At 32.7% G+C, this 16,760-nt stretch overlaps 1 protein-coding gene across 1 annotated transcript in view; it reads left to right on the top strand.

The window, feature by feature from the left end:
* Positions 1 to 3,638, top strand: part of ZNF804B (zinc finger protein 804B) — a 110,824-nt gene extending 107,186 nt beyond the window's left edge. Inside the window, exon 4 of the mRNA XM_053715705.1 lies at positions 104 to 3,638. Coding sequence (XP_053571680.1) covers positions 104 to 3,638 — 3,535 coding nt within the window. The remainder of the gene's footprint in view (positions 1 to 103) is intronic.
* Positions 3,639 to 16,760: the final 13,122 nt, after the last annotated feature.

Here is a 16,760-nt window from a genome sequence, read left to right as displayed (position 1 = left end):
AAACATACATATATTACAATAATTTTTCCTAGATACATTAAACACTTATTTTGATTTTTCTAAAATATTGCAAAATTTACATGTATTTATTTTTTTCTTACAGTGTTACAGATGGCAACTCAATATTTAAAACTCCAAGGTTACAAGGACCTCAAGAAACGTTCTTCACAAGCAAAGATAGCAGAATCAATGGTTCAAGCTGTACTGTATTATGTAAAGGAGAAACTGTATCCAACAGCAGCATATCAGAGGAAAAGCAAGACATTTTATTTGGTACAAATGTACTAAATAATGGCAGATGTTGTTTTGTTGGTAATCAAACTAAACTACCTTTTGCAAATGGAATCAATGTCAACAACCGGGCAGGAGTTTCATTCTGCTTCTCGAAAAAGGCTTTACTTAAGCTAGAATCTTCTGCATCAGTTTTCAATGAGAACACTGAAGAAGTAAATGAAGGCACTCAGTTCCTGAATCATAAAGCAAAGCAAATGTCTGTAAGCTTTAGACACTATGCACATATGGAAGAAAATACAAGAGATGCTAGCCCATTGGCTCTTCAACACGAAACTGAAAACTCTATGCAAGGTGAAATGCCTGCAAATGTTAAAATATTGAAAGACACAAATAGTAGTGAAGATATAACAAAAGAAACAAATGAAATTGATCAATCAAATGTAAACGTTGAAACACTGTCTTTTGATTTGAATGACAGTGAGACTTTGAATGAAACAGAAGATGCAAATAATAGTTTAAAGCCTGAGGAAACTTTGGAGGCATCTGAAACAATCCATTATCCAGATACTCATTGCGATAAACAGGATGATAGTTTAAATGAGCACATTGTTCCTGAGTCAAAATTAACAGATCACCTTTCAGATAATCTTAAACAAACAAATACTGAAGATGACCTAAGTGACAATTCAAATATTGAACCTTTAGACTCATCTATTGAGGCTTCCAAAAATCCCACTGCATGTCAAGAACCCCCTATAGCTGAACCTTTAAATGACAATACCCAATGTAAAGCAATGCCTTTTCTAAATGTTTTAAGCAAAGATGGCAGTACCAATTTGCAGTGGCCTACTGAATTACTTTTATTTACAAAAACTGAGCCTTCAATTTCTTATGCCTGTAATCCATTATATTTTGATTTTAAATGTTCTCGAAAGGATAGGATTAGAAAGGCAAATGAGAGAACAAAAACTAGTGAGGATCAAGACAAGTCTAAAACTACAAAGGAGAAAAAAGCCTCAGGTATTAATACAGATGGAGAACTGCAAATTGAAAAAGATAGTCAATCATCAGAACCAAAGAGAGAAAATCTTCTCTTAGAGGAAATGCCTGAAAAAGTCTGTGAATCTTTTAACAATTACGGAATAACAAAAGAAATCATACAAAAAGCTAGCTTATATAATTTGCATGAAAATGCAGCTCATGTACCTTCCCACCTTTCTGCTTCACAAAAATCTATGTTTAAAGAAAGAAACTATTCAACGAAACGCAAAAGATCATTCTATGATATGTCAGATAACAGCAAAGACTCTCTTGACAACAGAGTTAATAAATATAATTTTCTTTCCAAAGAAGCTTCAAAAAATAAGCATCATAAGTCTTTGCATGATTATCAGTTGAATATAAAGGATACTGGTGACCGTATCTGCTGTAACAGCCCAAATCAAAGTCAGAATAAAACCAGTCCTAATGTAAATGAAAATGAAAAGGACATTCCTTGGGATTTATCAAGTTATTCATCAAGTTCCAATAATAAAGAGTCAGATATTGAAAGTGACGGAAGTACTGTAAAAAGCTGGAGATCATCCTCATCACAAATATCTCCATCTCACAAAGTCTTTCTTCATTCTGATTCTTCCATTAGTGGGAACTTAACATGTAAGCAGGACAGTTTTAACAGTCATAAAGAAAGTCATAACACTAATATGAGAGGGAATTGTTTAAGAAGAAAGCACAAATATGACACATTAACTGGCATCGAACACACTTCCTATATTTCTGACAAAAGACAGAAATCTAGGTGTAGATATTTAAAGCACAAAACACTTACAGATATACCAAAATGTGAAACTCCAAATCATCATTTATGTTCCCAGTATATCAGAACTGAACATCGTTACAAGAAGAAATATAAAAGTATTATACATAAAATACCACATTCAAGAGAAGCAAGCATTGGGGAAAACCCTACATCAATAAGGACAGACCTAAACAACACTAGAGTGTTCTCAAAAGAAAGAACTTTCATTATTGGAGAGCATACAGGAGATACCTTTAACACTTCTGAGGCACGCAAAGCATCATATAAATGTTATTCACAAAATATAATTGCTCTTTCAGGAAACTGTAGTAACAGGACTTCAGAAAATATTGTAAAGCATATAATAGTAAATGAGAAGAAAACATTGATTGCCAAATTGCTTCTAGAAAGAGGACTCACTCAAGAAGAAGAGGAAAATAAATTAACCTCAAGGGATTGTACTACAGGTGGTGGCATTGAATTGAAAAGTCCTTCTCAAAGTTACTTTGAAGTAAAATTTCCCCATTCTTCTCATTGTCCATCAATCTTACCTATGTTGGAAAATGTAACATCTAGCAGCAAAAGAAATTCTTATGGTACAGATCACATAAAGGAACATGGATTTAGCAATAGCAAAACTGATGGAACACAAGGGTATGGGGTAACAGTTACAACTAACACTGATAAATGTATTTTTAAAGATATAATCCATGTGGACACAGAGTGTCGAACCTTGAATAATGAAACTCCAGTTTCTGTTGGAGAACAATCAAGACAATTAATTACTGAAGTAAAACCCTTTATGCAAAGCTCTGATCCCATTCACCTTAATTTCTCATGTGCTTTGCCCTCTCTTCCTCATTCAGGTGGGACTAAATCATCAGAGACCAAAGACCAACCAGAAAGACTGGGACTTCATGATGTTACTATGAAATCAAGTCCAGTGGAAGGAAATGTAAAATGCTGTTATGACAGTACTATGCAGGACCTTAGTAGAATTGAAAGTAATCATAAACTGTATCATAAACCAACATCTCCTCCACTCACACAACAGCCAATAACATTTTCACCTGAGGAAGTAGATAAGTACAGGTTATTGCAGTTACAGGCACAGCAACATATGCAGAAACAGCACTTATCAATGCACTTCAAAGTACTGCCTAGTAATGGATCATCTGTTTTCCCAAACACACAAACTCTTCAGCCTGTGCAGCATCATCCTTCCATTACAACCATCCATCATGCACTTATGCAGCGTTATGCTGTTACAGCAGCTATGCATTCACAACCTAATCATCTTCCTGTACCTCACCTAAATCCTTTCCCTCAATCACATTTTTCTCCAATTATTTCCTCATTAGCACCAACCATAATTCCAACACACCCAGCATTTATAGCTGGACATCCATTGCATCTAGTCTCTGCCACTGCAATTCACCCCACACAACTGACAATTCAAGCATTTCCACACACTGCCCTCATCCCTACTCTTCTCGCACCCCACCCAAATACAGCTATACATCCTGCTATACACATACATCCATTAATCCATCCATTGTTTCAAGGACAGGAATATCATCAATACACATCAAACCAACCACACTAAAATTTACTAGAGTAAACATTTCAGAACTATTATAACAAATAAACTGAAGATTAGTTTCTCACTGACTTTTTAGGGGAAAAAAGAGAAATCATTTTTACAGGGATACCATTGTGAATTCTGATTGAAAAATATAGTTTTATAAGCAAATACATAGAAATACATATGGTTAGGCTTACCTATACTGATAGGTTGTTTGCTATATTTCCTACATTATATTAGTGTTCTATCATTTACAAATGTAAGAAAATAAATATATAAAGGAGCTAAAATATGATCAGAGTACAGTACATAAAGTACAGGTTAATATAACAACTAAATGCTCTTATTTTGTGAGATCATTGTATTATTTAACAAATATTCCTTGGTAACTTTGTGTTAAACATATTAACAACAGATAGAAGCGCTCAACCAGGAATGAAAAATTGCTCAATGTCGTGCAAATCGTCACCTGGAAAAAAACTCTTTTTGCCCAATTTTGCTTTCACAGAGGAGAACTATTATGACCATAGGGAAGTCTCCCTAGGGGTGATAAGGGGAAACCAGACTTGGACTCCTTGCCCAATGTGCTTAGAGGAATATGTCTACACCTCAATGAAGGCCAATTACCGTCTGGGGTTGCCATGTTCCTTGTTCAGAGGAAGATTGTCTGGAATTTTGGGACTGGATTGACCTTACTAGGTGGTATCAGATTTATATACTTCAAGAAAGTTTTCCTCTGTGAACAGTTGTGCTAAAAGAGGCTTCTACTAAGTGGTAACACTATAAAATAACTGTTATTTGTTCTCTTTCTGTTTGCAACTTTGTGTTTAACCCATTTAAAGTTAACCACATAGTTAAAGGGACACTGAACCCAAATTTTTTATTTTGTGATTCAGATAGAGCATGCAATTTTAAGCAACTTTCTAATTTACTCATATTATCAATTTTTATTTACTTACTATCTTTATTTGAAAAAGAAGGCACTTAAGCTAAGGAGACAGACAATTTTTGGTTCAGACCCTGGACAGCACTTGTTTATTGGTGGGTGAATGTATCCACCAATCAGCAAGAACAACCCAGGTTGTTCACCAAAAATGGTCCGGCTTCTTAACTTTCATTCTTGCTTCTCAAATAAAGATATCAAAAGAATGAAGAAATTTTTTATAGTAGGAGTAAATTAGAAAGTTGCTTAAAATTGCATGCTCTATGTGAATCACAAAAGAAAAAATTTGGGTTCAGTGTCCCTTTAAGTTTGCTTACTCAATTTACTACCAAACCAGTCCTAAGCAACAGCAGAAATGCATTGCAGCTCCTGAGCAAAGGTTTAACATACTGTAGATAGTTGCCAATGAGAACTTGTGTAATAGTTAAATGTAAGGAATAAGAGCATTGTGCTATTACATCAGCATGTATCTTTAATTTAGTGCAGATCACTGATTATTAAATTTACATTTCATTTTAATATCAGCACTGTGACATTTGTTTTTTGTTATTCTATTAGCCTACACAATTAGATAAATTATGATGATCACCAAATATGCAAATTATGAAGCTTAAAAGAAAAAATAGCATGTAAAGAATATATAGTATCCTGTTGCATCGCTAGAAACCCTTAACAAGACTTATAACCATTCAAAGATAAAATTGCAATATGAGTTGTATTTTTGCTGCATTATGCAGTTCTCCGGTGCATAATACTTTATTTTTTCCCCCACAATTTTAATTGACATTTATTTTTGTGGTTTAAATTTTGCTGTATTATATATACAGTATATCTTAGAATTTCAAATATTTACCTTCTAATTTTTTCATATAATGATTGGATAAAATGCAGATGCAAATGCTAAATTACTAACAACAGAATATTCTAAAAAATGTTTTTGAATTCATGCTATGCATATTGTGCATTTTAACATTTTAAAAGTAACATCTAAGTGGACATAATATATATCATTAATGTTATCTATGCAAGAAAATAACGTTCCAAGCATTATATTATTAATAGCCTCAGTATAAAAAATACAATATCTGAAATAATATACACATGCAAAATGAATGTTGCATGAATTAAAACATGACATGAATTAAAAAAATATCTATATTTAATTCCTTCACTCTAGTTTTTGATGGTTACCTAAATTGAATTAATATACTGTAAAGTTTGTGTTCATTCTTTTGTGAATGAGTTGTTTTAATCTGAAAAATACAATTTTAAAAATGTATGTGTTTTTTTTTTTTCAAAATTAGCTCATATTTTACAGAAGTTATGTCTTCCTAAAAGTGTAAAAAAGTTTAAAATGAAAAATATAAGTGAATACATGTAACTGTTGCAAGGAGTTTGCATAAAAAATGGATACCCTCATACAGGTTTTCAGGTCATACCAAAAACCTACTTATGGCATTTATAAGTATTAGAGTTGCAAATACTATGTTCATCTTTGCGCATCAAATAATAATCTATTCAATAGGACACGTTAAAAAAAGAAGTAATAAAATATCTAACTAATGTATTATTTAAATTTCAGTGTATGCATGTGGTTGTTTAATTTTATTCAGTTTTGTCTAATTCAATTAAAAATATTAGACTTTGCACTTTAACATCAACTAATGTCACATAATATGCCAAGAAGGATGATTAAAAGATCAGTAATCTTCTCTGAATATGTAATCCTTATTAGCATAAACAATATTTTGTATACATATTTTTGAGGCTCTCATGGTCACATAATTAAACTAAGGCACTGATTCTAATTAATCCGAATTCACATGCTAAAATTATTGCATGACTTTTCTTTTCTTTTTTCAGGTTTGAATATACTGCATGGAACTAATTGAACACAAATATTCCAATCAATTAAAACACTTTTCCAAACATTTTCAAATTATTTTTTTTCAACTTTGATTTATTTTTTATTTTTAAATTGTAACACATTGGACTCATTTTTGAGAGATATTTTTTAGCCGTTCATACAGTATTTTTCAGTATTAAGGTTTTTGCACATGCTCTGCTAAAATATATATAAAAAAAATATTTTTTAACTGAAATTTAAAAATATAATTCAGATCATATTTTTAAATGACTCAATCTGTGCGCAATTTAAATAAAATGTAAATGTAAATTTATGATTGAGATGTTTTTCAAAGTTCAAACATTAATTATAGCATTACTCAAATTATAAGAAGTTATTAACTGCACAAATGTGATAAATTGATATTTATGATTAGTTACCAAAATGCTAAATCAAACAAATGCCGAATATGCACATTTGCACATACCTTAAGAAAAAGAAAACACATTCAGACATACTAGGCATTAATCATCATACTCAATACTTAAAGGGACTGGAAACCCAACAATTTTATGTCGTGGTTCAGATAGAGAATACAATTTTAAACAACTTTCCAATTTACTTCTATTATTTCATTTCCTTCCTTCTCTTGTTATCCTTTGCTGAAAGCTTTATATAGGAAATCTCAGGACTAGCAGAGAACCTAGGTTCTAGCTGTTGATTGGTAGCTGCATATATATTGATTGTGATTGGCTCACCCATGAGTTCAGTTAGAAACCATTGGTGCCTTGCTGCTACTTCAACAAATGATACCAAGAGAATGAAACAAATTAGATAATAGAAGTAAATTAGAAAGTTGTTTAAAATTGTATTCTCTATGTGAATCATGAAAGAAAAAATTTGGGTTTCATGTCCCTTTAATTCATAAACTGACATGTTTTCATTTTGCTTTTGTTAACTAGATTTTGCTGTTAGATCATTTTAAAATTCAAATGTTTTCCTAATTTAAATGGAAGTTTTTATTAATGTACTAGACTGGGTTAAACATAAAGAAAATCCTAACCATCATACAATGGGAATTCTGATTAACTTAAATCCAGGCCGCAACTTGGTGCAATATTTCAGCACTACAGCTGTCATTTACAAATATATTTACGTTTACTTATTTATATTAACAATAAATATTTTACATGGAACTTTCTTTATATACTTTTTTTTAACACACTTAATTTACTTGACACACAATACTTGCCACGATATTTGTTGTTTCTAAATTACAAATATGTCATCACTATATTTTATTATATTTTTAAATGTTTTTTTAATTATAGAATGAAAAGCACAAACGTGACCATCAACAATAAAAAATAATTTAATAATAGTTTCACAAAAAACTTGTAAACAGATCATTAATAGCAAATCCAAATTAAGTTATCATATACTTTGTCTCAGAAATATGTAACTTTATGTAACAATATTGTGTTTGAAGTTTGAAAAGTCACATTTGTACTGTGCCAGAGATTATAAATTAATAGAATCCCAATTAGTAGATAATATATTTTAAAGTGTGCTTATATTTCTAGGTTATTTTATTTTCTCAGGTCAAGCTGCACTGAATAAAAATGTTGAGAAAAAACACTATTGCAAAAGAGAGAGGAGAGCAGATTGTTATATACTGATAGATGCACTTAATGGGTCATGGAAGGCATTTTCTAAAAAGAGGGTATATAATCTTGTATTCAACTTTTTAATGCATATCTCTGTGCTAAATAAGCCCCCTTTTTGTTTATATTGTTATTATTATTTTGTTATTATTTCTTTTCCCTATCAACCATAAATAACATAAATGCTGTGAGAATTTTACTCAATCAGCCAGTGAAAACAGCCACTGTAGTGCTAGTTTTCAATAAGAAATCTTCTTTTAGATACCGGTACTATAACAATTAAACATGTTTTTGTTCAACCCTTTTCATCCATAATTATTTTTCATATGTGCAATAAAAAAAAATAGTGTTGTTTCATATGCACAATACAATATTTTGGTATAAAGGTCCATTTAAAGATGGCTGTAGAAAAAAAGATTAAAATTAATTTTGTAAAAATAAAGGGAGAAACAGTAAATACAGAAGAATGGACTTGTAATTGTTTAAATGGACTTTAAACACCAAATACATTTTATAAGCATAACATTGTGTTTTCCCCCCGTCTCCCTCTAGTCATGGATGCTGCCATGTTAAAATTTAGATTTCACTACATTCCAGTGCTGATATGTTTGTACAAATACTTGCAGTGTAATCTAGGTTCCAAAATGGCACCACCATTAGAGGGATATGCATGAAATGTCTTTAGTGTTTTGTGTCCCTTTAATAATATAAATTGTGGAAAGCTTACCCATGCCTTACTGAAATAATTTCAACAAAGACTAAATACAAGAAAAAAGCAGAGAAAAACAGAGCACATTTTCTTATGTATTGGAATGTTAGTTTTTGTATTTTTTTAAAGAAAAATACACCAATAGGAATATCTTTCTTGGTTTCACAATCCAATTTTGCAACATGCCAAGTCTAGAGTTATTGCACTGAAACATTTTAAGAGCCAAGAAAGAAGTATTTATTTTAAAAAATGTATTAAGGACCAGAAAGCGATATTTGCGCTCCACTTTGTAATATGTGCACTGGTATTACAATTTCACAAAGGTCGCGTTCACATTGCTGGAAAGCATTGCGCTCACGAGAGTGTGCTTCCATAGGCTCCTATGGGAGCCTCGTTCTGATGCTGTCAGAGACAGCATCAGAACTTCAGCGCAGCAAAGGGGGTAAGCAGCACAGCTATGGCAGCAAATATAAATATATATGCTGATATACATATATATTTATGTGTTAACATGTGTATATACATATTAACACATAAATATATATGCATGTAAACATATACTGTACATATATGTTTACTGGGAACTCACAGTTTCCACAGGCTTCAATGTAAAGGCACTTTTCAGTGCTGTTTTTTTTTTTTTTTCTAACACCCCACTCCCAACAACTTTAAAGACCCAAAACCACATTTGCGGCACTTTTAGAAAATTAACCAGAGATCAGATCTCTGGTTAATTTTCTGAGTGCTAATTACTACTGCAAGCTCATTGTAGCAATACCCAGTCACTTGTAATGGCTGGTTAATTATCGTGTTCCTGCAAATGGCCAATTCTATTTGGAAAAAAAATATTTTATGAAAAATCGAAATGCAGTCATGCCTATTTCAGTTTTGACTATTATTTCCCTTTAGATTCCCCTTTTCCTATGCTGCTGTAGATGCATACAACAAGATTTTTTCCACTCCTTTTGTATTTGCTTAGGATGGCAATTGCTGCTTTTTTGGTAACACAATCTAAGAGAAAATACTAATAAATTCCAGTTGGTATCCCTCAGTTAGTGTGTTTAATTTTTCACAGCTGTTGGTTTTTCTGAGAGCTTGGGGTACAGCATATTTTTTTATCAATATAGGCTCTCTTTGTTTCAACCTCTGGCTCACTTGCTTTTTTGCCAAATTGGTGGTCAAACTAGTCTTTTTCTTTAAAAGTAAATTAAACCGAGAACCCCTAATAATATGTTTACATTCTTATAAATAAACACTATGGGCTACATTTCAGAAGCTGTCAATGCAGCTTTCGAGCAGCTGATAGCTAAAGGCACATGAAACCCATTTTTTTTAATTTCATGATACAGATAGAGCATGTTTTTTAAACAAGTTATCTTATTTGTTGTCTTGGTATCCCTTGTTAAGGAGGATACCTAGGTAGGCTTATGAGCTGCTGATTGGTGGCTGCACAAATATACCTTATTTTATTGGTTCACCAAATGCATTAAATAGCTCCCAGTAATGCATTTGCTGCTTTTTCAATAAAGAATAACAGGGGAATGAGGCAAATTTAATCAATGGTAAAGTTGTTTAAAACTATATGCTCTATCTGAATCAATAAAGAAACATTTTGGGTTTCATGTCCCTTTAAGAAGCAGAGGTTATAACCTACTAAACCAACTATAAAGTGGCATTTATCTATCCCCTCAGAATTCTCTGACTGGAATGACTAGCAGCAAGGAGCGGCATTGCTCAAGCAGCAGCTTGTGCAATGATATATGCGTGCAGCGTATTGCTGCCTGCTAGCTGTGACGCTGGGTGGACAGAGGCGTGTCCATCTAGGGCTTAATAAATAGAGGTCTATGTACTCATTATTCCTTTTTCTATCTTACTGCCACTTAACTCTGAACCTAATTTTTTCAACTTTTTACAAAGAAGCCGTCTGATCATGCAACATTCAACACGATGGGTTCAATTTAACAAGCTGCTTGTGCAAGGGGTGGGCAGTTTCACAAGTTGGGAACCTTGTCTACCAGTGCATTAATAAATGGGCTCTTATGTCTTTAGATTATAATTATTAGCATCTTAAACTATTTTAAAAATAACACACACAGAGATTACATTTTTATGTGTATGAATATTATTTCTCATACAGTATGTCTGAGTATTTTTCAACATGCAAAAAAGAGTTTGGAATGATTTCCAGCTGAGCAGTCATTTTATGTCTGATAACATTTTTTTTCCATAAAATCAGATACACATTATTCTTGATTAGACACTTTTAATCTTTAGTTTACTGCTTCGGGTTATTTAGTAACTCACTGTTTTTCCAGTTTACTGTAGGACTGTAGTAAGTGTTGTTTATCTTTTACCGTTCTCAAAATGAACAAATTAATTTTCAATTAGGCAAATTTGTTAATTTATTTTCATAGTTCATCCTGTTTTGATAATGCATGATAGTGAACTGCATACTTTTTATTATATGTTATATTTTCCCACTAGGACTCAAAGAGACTAATAAGAATAGATATCTGGGTATCTTTTCATCGATTTTCAACAACATGTATATGCAATATTGCATTATCCTCTTGGCTGTGCTAGTTGATAGTTAATTAGTTAATCATATCCCTAAAAATAATATTAACCTTGAACAAATGTGAAGTCCTTGGCTTTCAACTAGAGCTGCAAGGTGTTGCACCTAAAAAGTATACCCTATTGCCATTTGTATTCCTAAGCCCTAAACCAAATATTAGCAGTACAACAATTACATTTTGTAAAGTATCAGAACTTAGTTTGCTATTGAACAATTGCTTGCCTCATATGTTTAAACCCCCACTGATCAGGATACATCTGGTGATTAGCAGTTATGAACATATGCTGCTACTTATTGCTTCACCTGCCATATCAAGTTCATAATCATTAAGGCATCTTAGCTCCTGAGTGGACTTTAACCCTTTGTTTTACTTCCTTGTGTGTTATCATTGAGCTATTGGTATCACTGGGCTATGAATAAACTGCTAGTGAATTAAAGATGGCTTCCATGATAACTTTTAAAGTGCACAAGTAAGCCAGGTGTTGGTGTATTCTACAGTTATACATGTTCTAAACTGCTGGCAATGGCAAGTTTTATATTACCAGCTCTCAGGGCATTTGTGGGTGAAGGATATATGTCCATGTTGCTTAATGCAGTCATCATTTTTAAAGAAAGCACTTTTGTAAGAGAATGTATATGACAAAACATTCTTCTATTCTAATTCAACATGTATGTCCTTTTCCCTTTAACTTTAGCCCACATGTCCCTAAACTATTCTCCATCCTTTATCTTTAAACCTGCCATCGGTGCTAAATTTGTCTGCATTATTTTAGAGTCACTAAAATTATGTGGGTTACATTATGATCTTACTATAATGACACACACAGTTTTGGCAGCCTCAGTAGCGCATGATATAGCTATTTTTGCATGCTCTATTTTTGAAGGTATGCTTAAAGAGGCAAAAGATCAGGTACAGGAATGGTTTAACCATTCTGTTTGAATCATTTCTAAAACAAAATTAGCTACCTTTTTTTAGCAGAAAATCTTTTGTAGTACTTATGCTCATTTCCTAAATATTTAAGAATCACTGCAGCTTAATCTGAGGATGAACATGTATTGCAAAATTTGAATTGTTAGTCCAATTAAAACATAGGCCTTAAAAAATATGTAGTTCCCGATATAATATGTTCAAAGATTAAAGCATTCTCTTCATATCATAATCCGCTATGCTTGAATAATTTTAGAAAATGCCATTATAAATAATTCTCTCTGGGGTTACTCAAAAGAAAAACATTACATTGTGGTTTATTAACACAACATAAAAATGTATATTGCCTTGTATTCTTATAAACAGATACATACTTTTCCAAGACCGCTATGTATCCATACAACTTTCATACAAATCCTATGAAAGAATGTATATTTAGCATGTCAGTATGCATATTGCCTTCAGCTTGTTTAGGTTTAAGGTCAATTTCAATTGTTCATTCCCTCAGATACATTTATAAAATAGTAAAATGATTTTGTATTAAATGTATAGTATAAAGTCTTGTAAATAGTACAGTAACAAAATGCAGTATATTCCACTTCTTGTTGTACATGAAGTGTAACTTTTTTAAGTTGAGTATCTAATAATTCTTAGAAGTGTAGTTTAATGCAATAATACCTTTTTTTTCCAAATAAAATAAACAATAACCTACAAAACTGTTTCTGTTTATTTACTTTATACTGTGGTGGTACTGTATTGGATATATACTGTATATATATATATATATATATATATATATATATATATATATATATATATATATATATATACAAGGTCTTAGATTTTCCAGCAAAGTTTATTTAGTTAAAAAATCACTAAATCTTATTGTTTAGTGTGACTGAAAATGAGAGAAAAAAAAGGAAATACTTGATTAATCAATTATACACTCAAACAGAACAATTTAAAAGGGTTTCTCATATTAGCTAGACAAACACATCACAGATATAACGTAAAACATCAGTGTGCCATATATGCACTCAAAGCCTGACTTCAAATAAATTGAATTTAATTGTAATGGTTCAGTTTAGAAACCTTTGTTTGGTATCATATTGAATTTTCAAGTTGAACTGAAAGGGACAGTCTACACCAATATTTTATTTTTAAAAAAGATATATAATCCCTTGATTACCCATTCCCCAGTTTTGCATAACCAACACTGTTATATTAATACATGTTTTACCTCTGTGATTACCTTGTATCTAAGCCTCTGCAGACTTCCCCCTTATTTTAGTTCTTTTTAACAGACTTTTGTTTCAGTCAATCAGTGCTGACTCATAAATAACTCACCAGGAGTGAGCACAATGTTATACATTGCACACATGAAGTAGCACTGTCTGGCTGTGAAGAACTGCCAAAATGCACTGAGATAAAAGGTGGCATTGAAGGCTCAGACATTATCATATGAGCCTAACTAGGTTCAGCTTTCAACAAAGAATAGCAAGAGAACAAAGCAAATTTGATGATAAAAGTAAAATGGAAAGTTGTTTAAAATGCCCTGTCTGAATCTTGAAAGTTTAATTTTGACTAGACTGTCCCTTTAACATATAATGTCACATGATATTGCTTTTACTTTAAACGATGGAAGCTTTAGTAATGGCATAATGTAAATTACAGTTCTGTATGTTGTATCCTTTATACAATGTGAAATAAGATTCCAACTTTTTTAGAGTATTTAAAGGCAGTACATATTTTTACACTTTTGCTTTGGCAGAATAAATAGATATGATACCTTTTACTGGAACCTACCAGACTCCCAGTGATGCATCATTACAAGATCACAATGGATTGAATTTTGAATGTGTACACTAATCATAACCAACACTCCCAAATGGTGTAAGTCATAGTCCTTACCAAAGGAATATGGATGTCAGAAGCTGCCATATCTATTAGGAATCCGGTTTATATCAAAATGCCAAGTTAACCACAAAGTCAACAATTTGCTGTTGGTTGTGAAGATTTTAAATCTCATAGCTCTATTCCAAACCATTAGATTAATTGTGCAGTGTCTTGGGTGCTTTTTTCACCATGGTTTTTAAAACTTAAGGTCATTTTAATTGATAAAACAAATTTGAAAAACTTGCAATTGTGGGATTTTCTCGAGTCCCTGCACTATGTTAATTTAATTAATACTTTGCATTGTGAGAACTTGACAGCAGTATTATTATGGTCCAACCAAAAATATCTTTTGAGCAGATTTTTCAGAGTTTTGGACTTTTGATTAAAGGGACAGTACACTATAAAATAGTTTTTATATATATTACTGTATTTTCAAACACTTGTTATACTAGCATCAAAGTATAAAATGTATGGGAAATTGCATTTTCAGGTTTATTTGTATACATGAATAAGCTGTTTTTTTGCTTTTAATCCACAGCCTATTACAATGGATTGAGTTTCAGGTAATATCAGATCTCATTATGTTATCACTTTGTGTACACACACGCTTCTTTATCTTATATTTGTCTGGAAAACCAAAGCTAAATACTTAGAGAGAACAATGGAAAATTATCATTTTATTACTTAACTATCCTGCACCCTACTGGGAGTGTAATTTTTTCTGCTAGCTGTGTTTACTCCAGTATAGAAAATGTCAGTATAGTTGAGGATACCACATGCTAAATCAGCTATTTCAAATGCCAAAATTGGGGTAAAAGAGCTACTTGTTAAGAAATTCATACAATCTGGCAGGTAAAATGGATCACTGGGAACAATTTAAAGGGAAGAACTTTTTGGGGTGAACTGTCTCTTTAAACAACTTTGACCTCTTGAATAACAGGTGCTGCTTGCACAGTGTTTTTTTTTTATTAGGGTTTACATGTTCAGTTCACATGTTAATAAACAAGATTGTTTTCTGTTTAATTAATAGCAAAAGGAAAAATAACAATATTAAACTATATAAATCATACACAACCTTAATATGGACACCTTCACATTTATTGATGATAATTCAACAAGAACTATAAAAAGGGCTCTATAGGGGGCGCTAAAGATAGAATACATAAAACATACAAGGTGAAACAAAGTATATACAGATAATGATATACAACAATAACCCTAGTCACAAGATATACTGAACTCATACAGGGAGTGCAGAATTATTAGGCAAGTTGTATTTTTGAGGATTAATTTTATTATTGAACAACAACCATGTTCTCAATGAACCCAAAAAACTCATTAATATCAAAGCTGAATAGTTTTGGAAGTAGTTTTTAGTTTGTTTTTAGTTATAGCTATTTTAGGGGGATATCTGTGTGTGCAGGTGACTATTACTGTGCATAATTATTAGGCAACTTAACAAAAAACAAATATATACCCATTTCAATTATTTATTTTTACCAGTGAAACCAATATAACATCTCAACATTCACAAATATACATTTCTGACATTCAAAAACAAAACAAAAACAAATCAGTGACCAATATAGCCACCTTTCTTTGCAAGGACACTCAAAAGCCTGCCATCTATGGATTCTGTCAGTGTTTTGATCTGTTCACCATCAACATTGCGTGCAGCAGCAACCACAGCCTCCCAGACACTGTTCAGAGAGGTGTACTGTTTTCCCTCCTTGTAAATCTCACATTTGATGATGGACCACAGGTTCTCAATGGGGTTCAGATCAGGTGAACAAGGAGGCCATGTCATTAGATTTTCTTCTTTTATACCCTTTCTTGCCAGCCACGCTGTGGAGTACTTGGATGCGTGTGATGGAGGATTGTCCTGCATGAAAATCATGTTTTTCTTGAAGGATGCAGACTTCTTCCTGTACCACTGCTTGAAGAAGGTGTCTTCCAGAAACTGGCAGTAGGACTGGGAGTTGAGCTTGACTCCATCCTCAACCCGAAAAGGCCCCACAAGCTCATCTTTGATGATACCAGCCCAAACCAGTACTCCACCTCCACCTTGCTGGCGTCTGAGTCGGACTGGAGCTCTCTGACCTTTACCAATCCAGCCACGGGCCCATCCATCTGGCCCATCAAGACTCACTCTCATTTCATCAGTCCATAAAACCTTAGAAAAATCAGTCTTGAGATATTTCTTGGCCCAGTCTTGACTTTTAAGCTTTTGTGTCTTGTTCAGTGGTGGTCGTCTTTCAGCCTTTCTTACCTTGGCCATGTCTCTGAGTATTGCACACCTTGTGCTTTTGGGCACTCCAGTGATGTTACAGCTCTGAAATATGGCCAAACTGGTGTCAAGTGGCATCTTGGCAGCTGCACGCTTGACTTTTCTCAGTTCATGGGCAGTTATTTTGCGCCTTGGTTTTTCCACACGCTTCTTGCGACCCTGTTGACTATTTTGAATGAAACGCTTGATTGTTCGATGATCACGCTTCAGGAGCTTTGCAATTTTAAGAGTGCTGCATCCCTCTGCAAGATATCTCACTATTTTTTACTTTTCTGAGCCTGTCAAGTCCTTCTTT

The sequence above is a fragment of the Bombina bombina genome, chromosome 5 (genome assembly GCF_027579735.1).
Source record: "Bombina bombina isolate aBomBom1 chromosome 5, aBomBom1.pri, whole genome shotgun sequence".
Lineage (NCBI taxonomy): Eukaryota > Metazoa > Chordata > Amphibia > Anura > Bombinatoridae > Bombina > Bombina bombina.
This window is presented reverse-complemented; position numbering and strand designations above follow the sequence as displayed.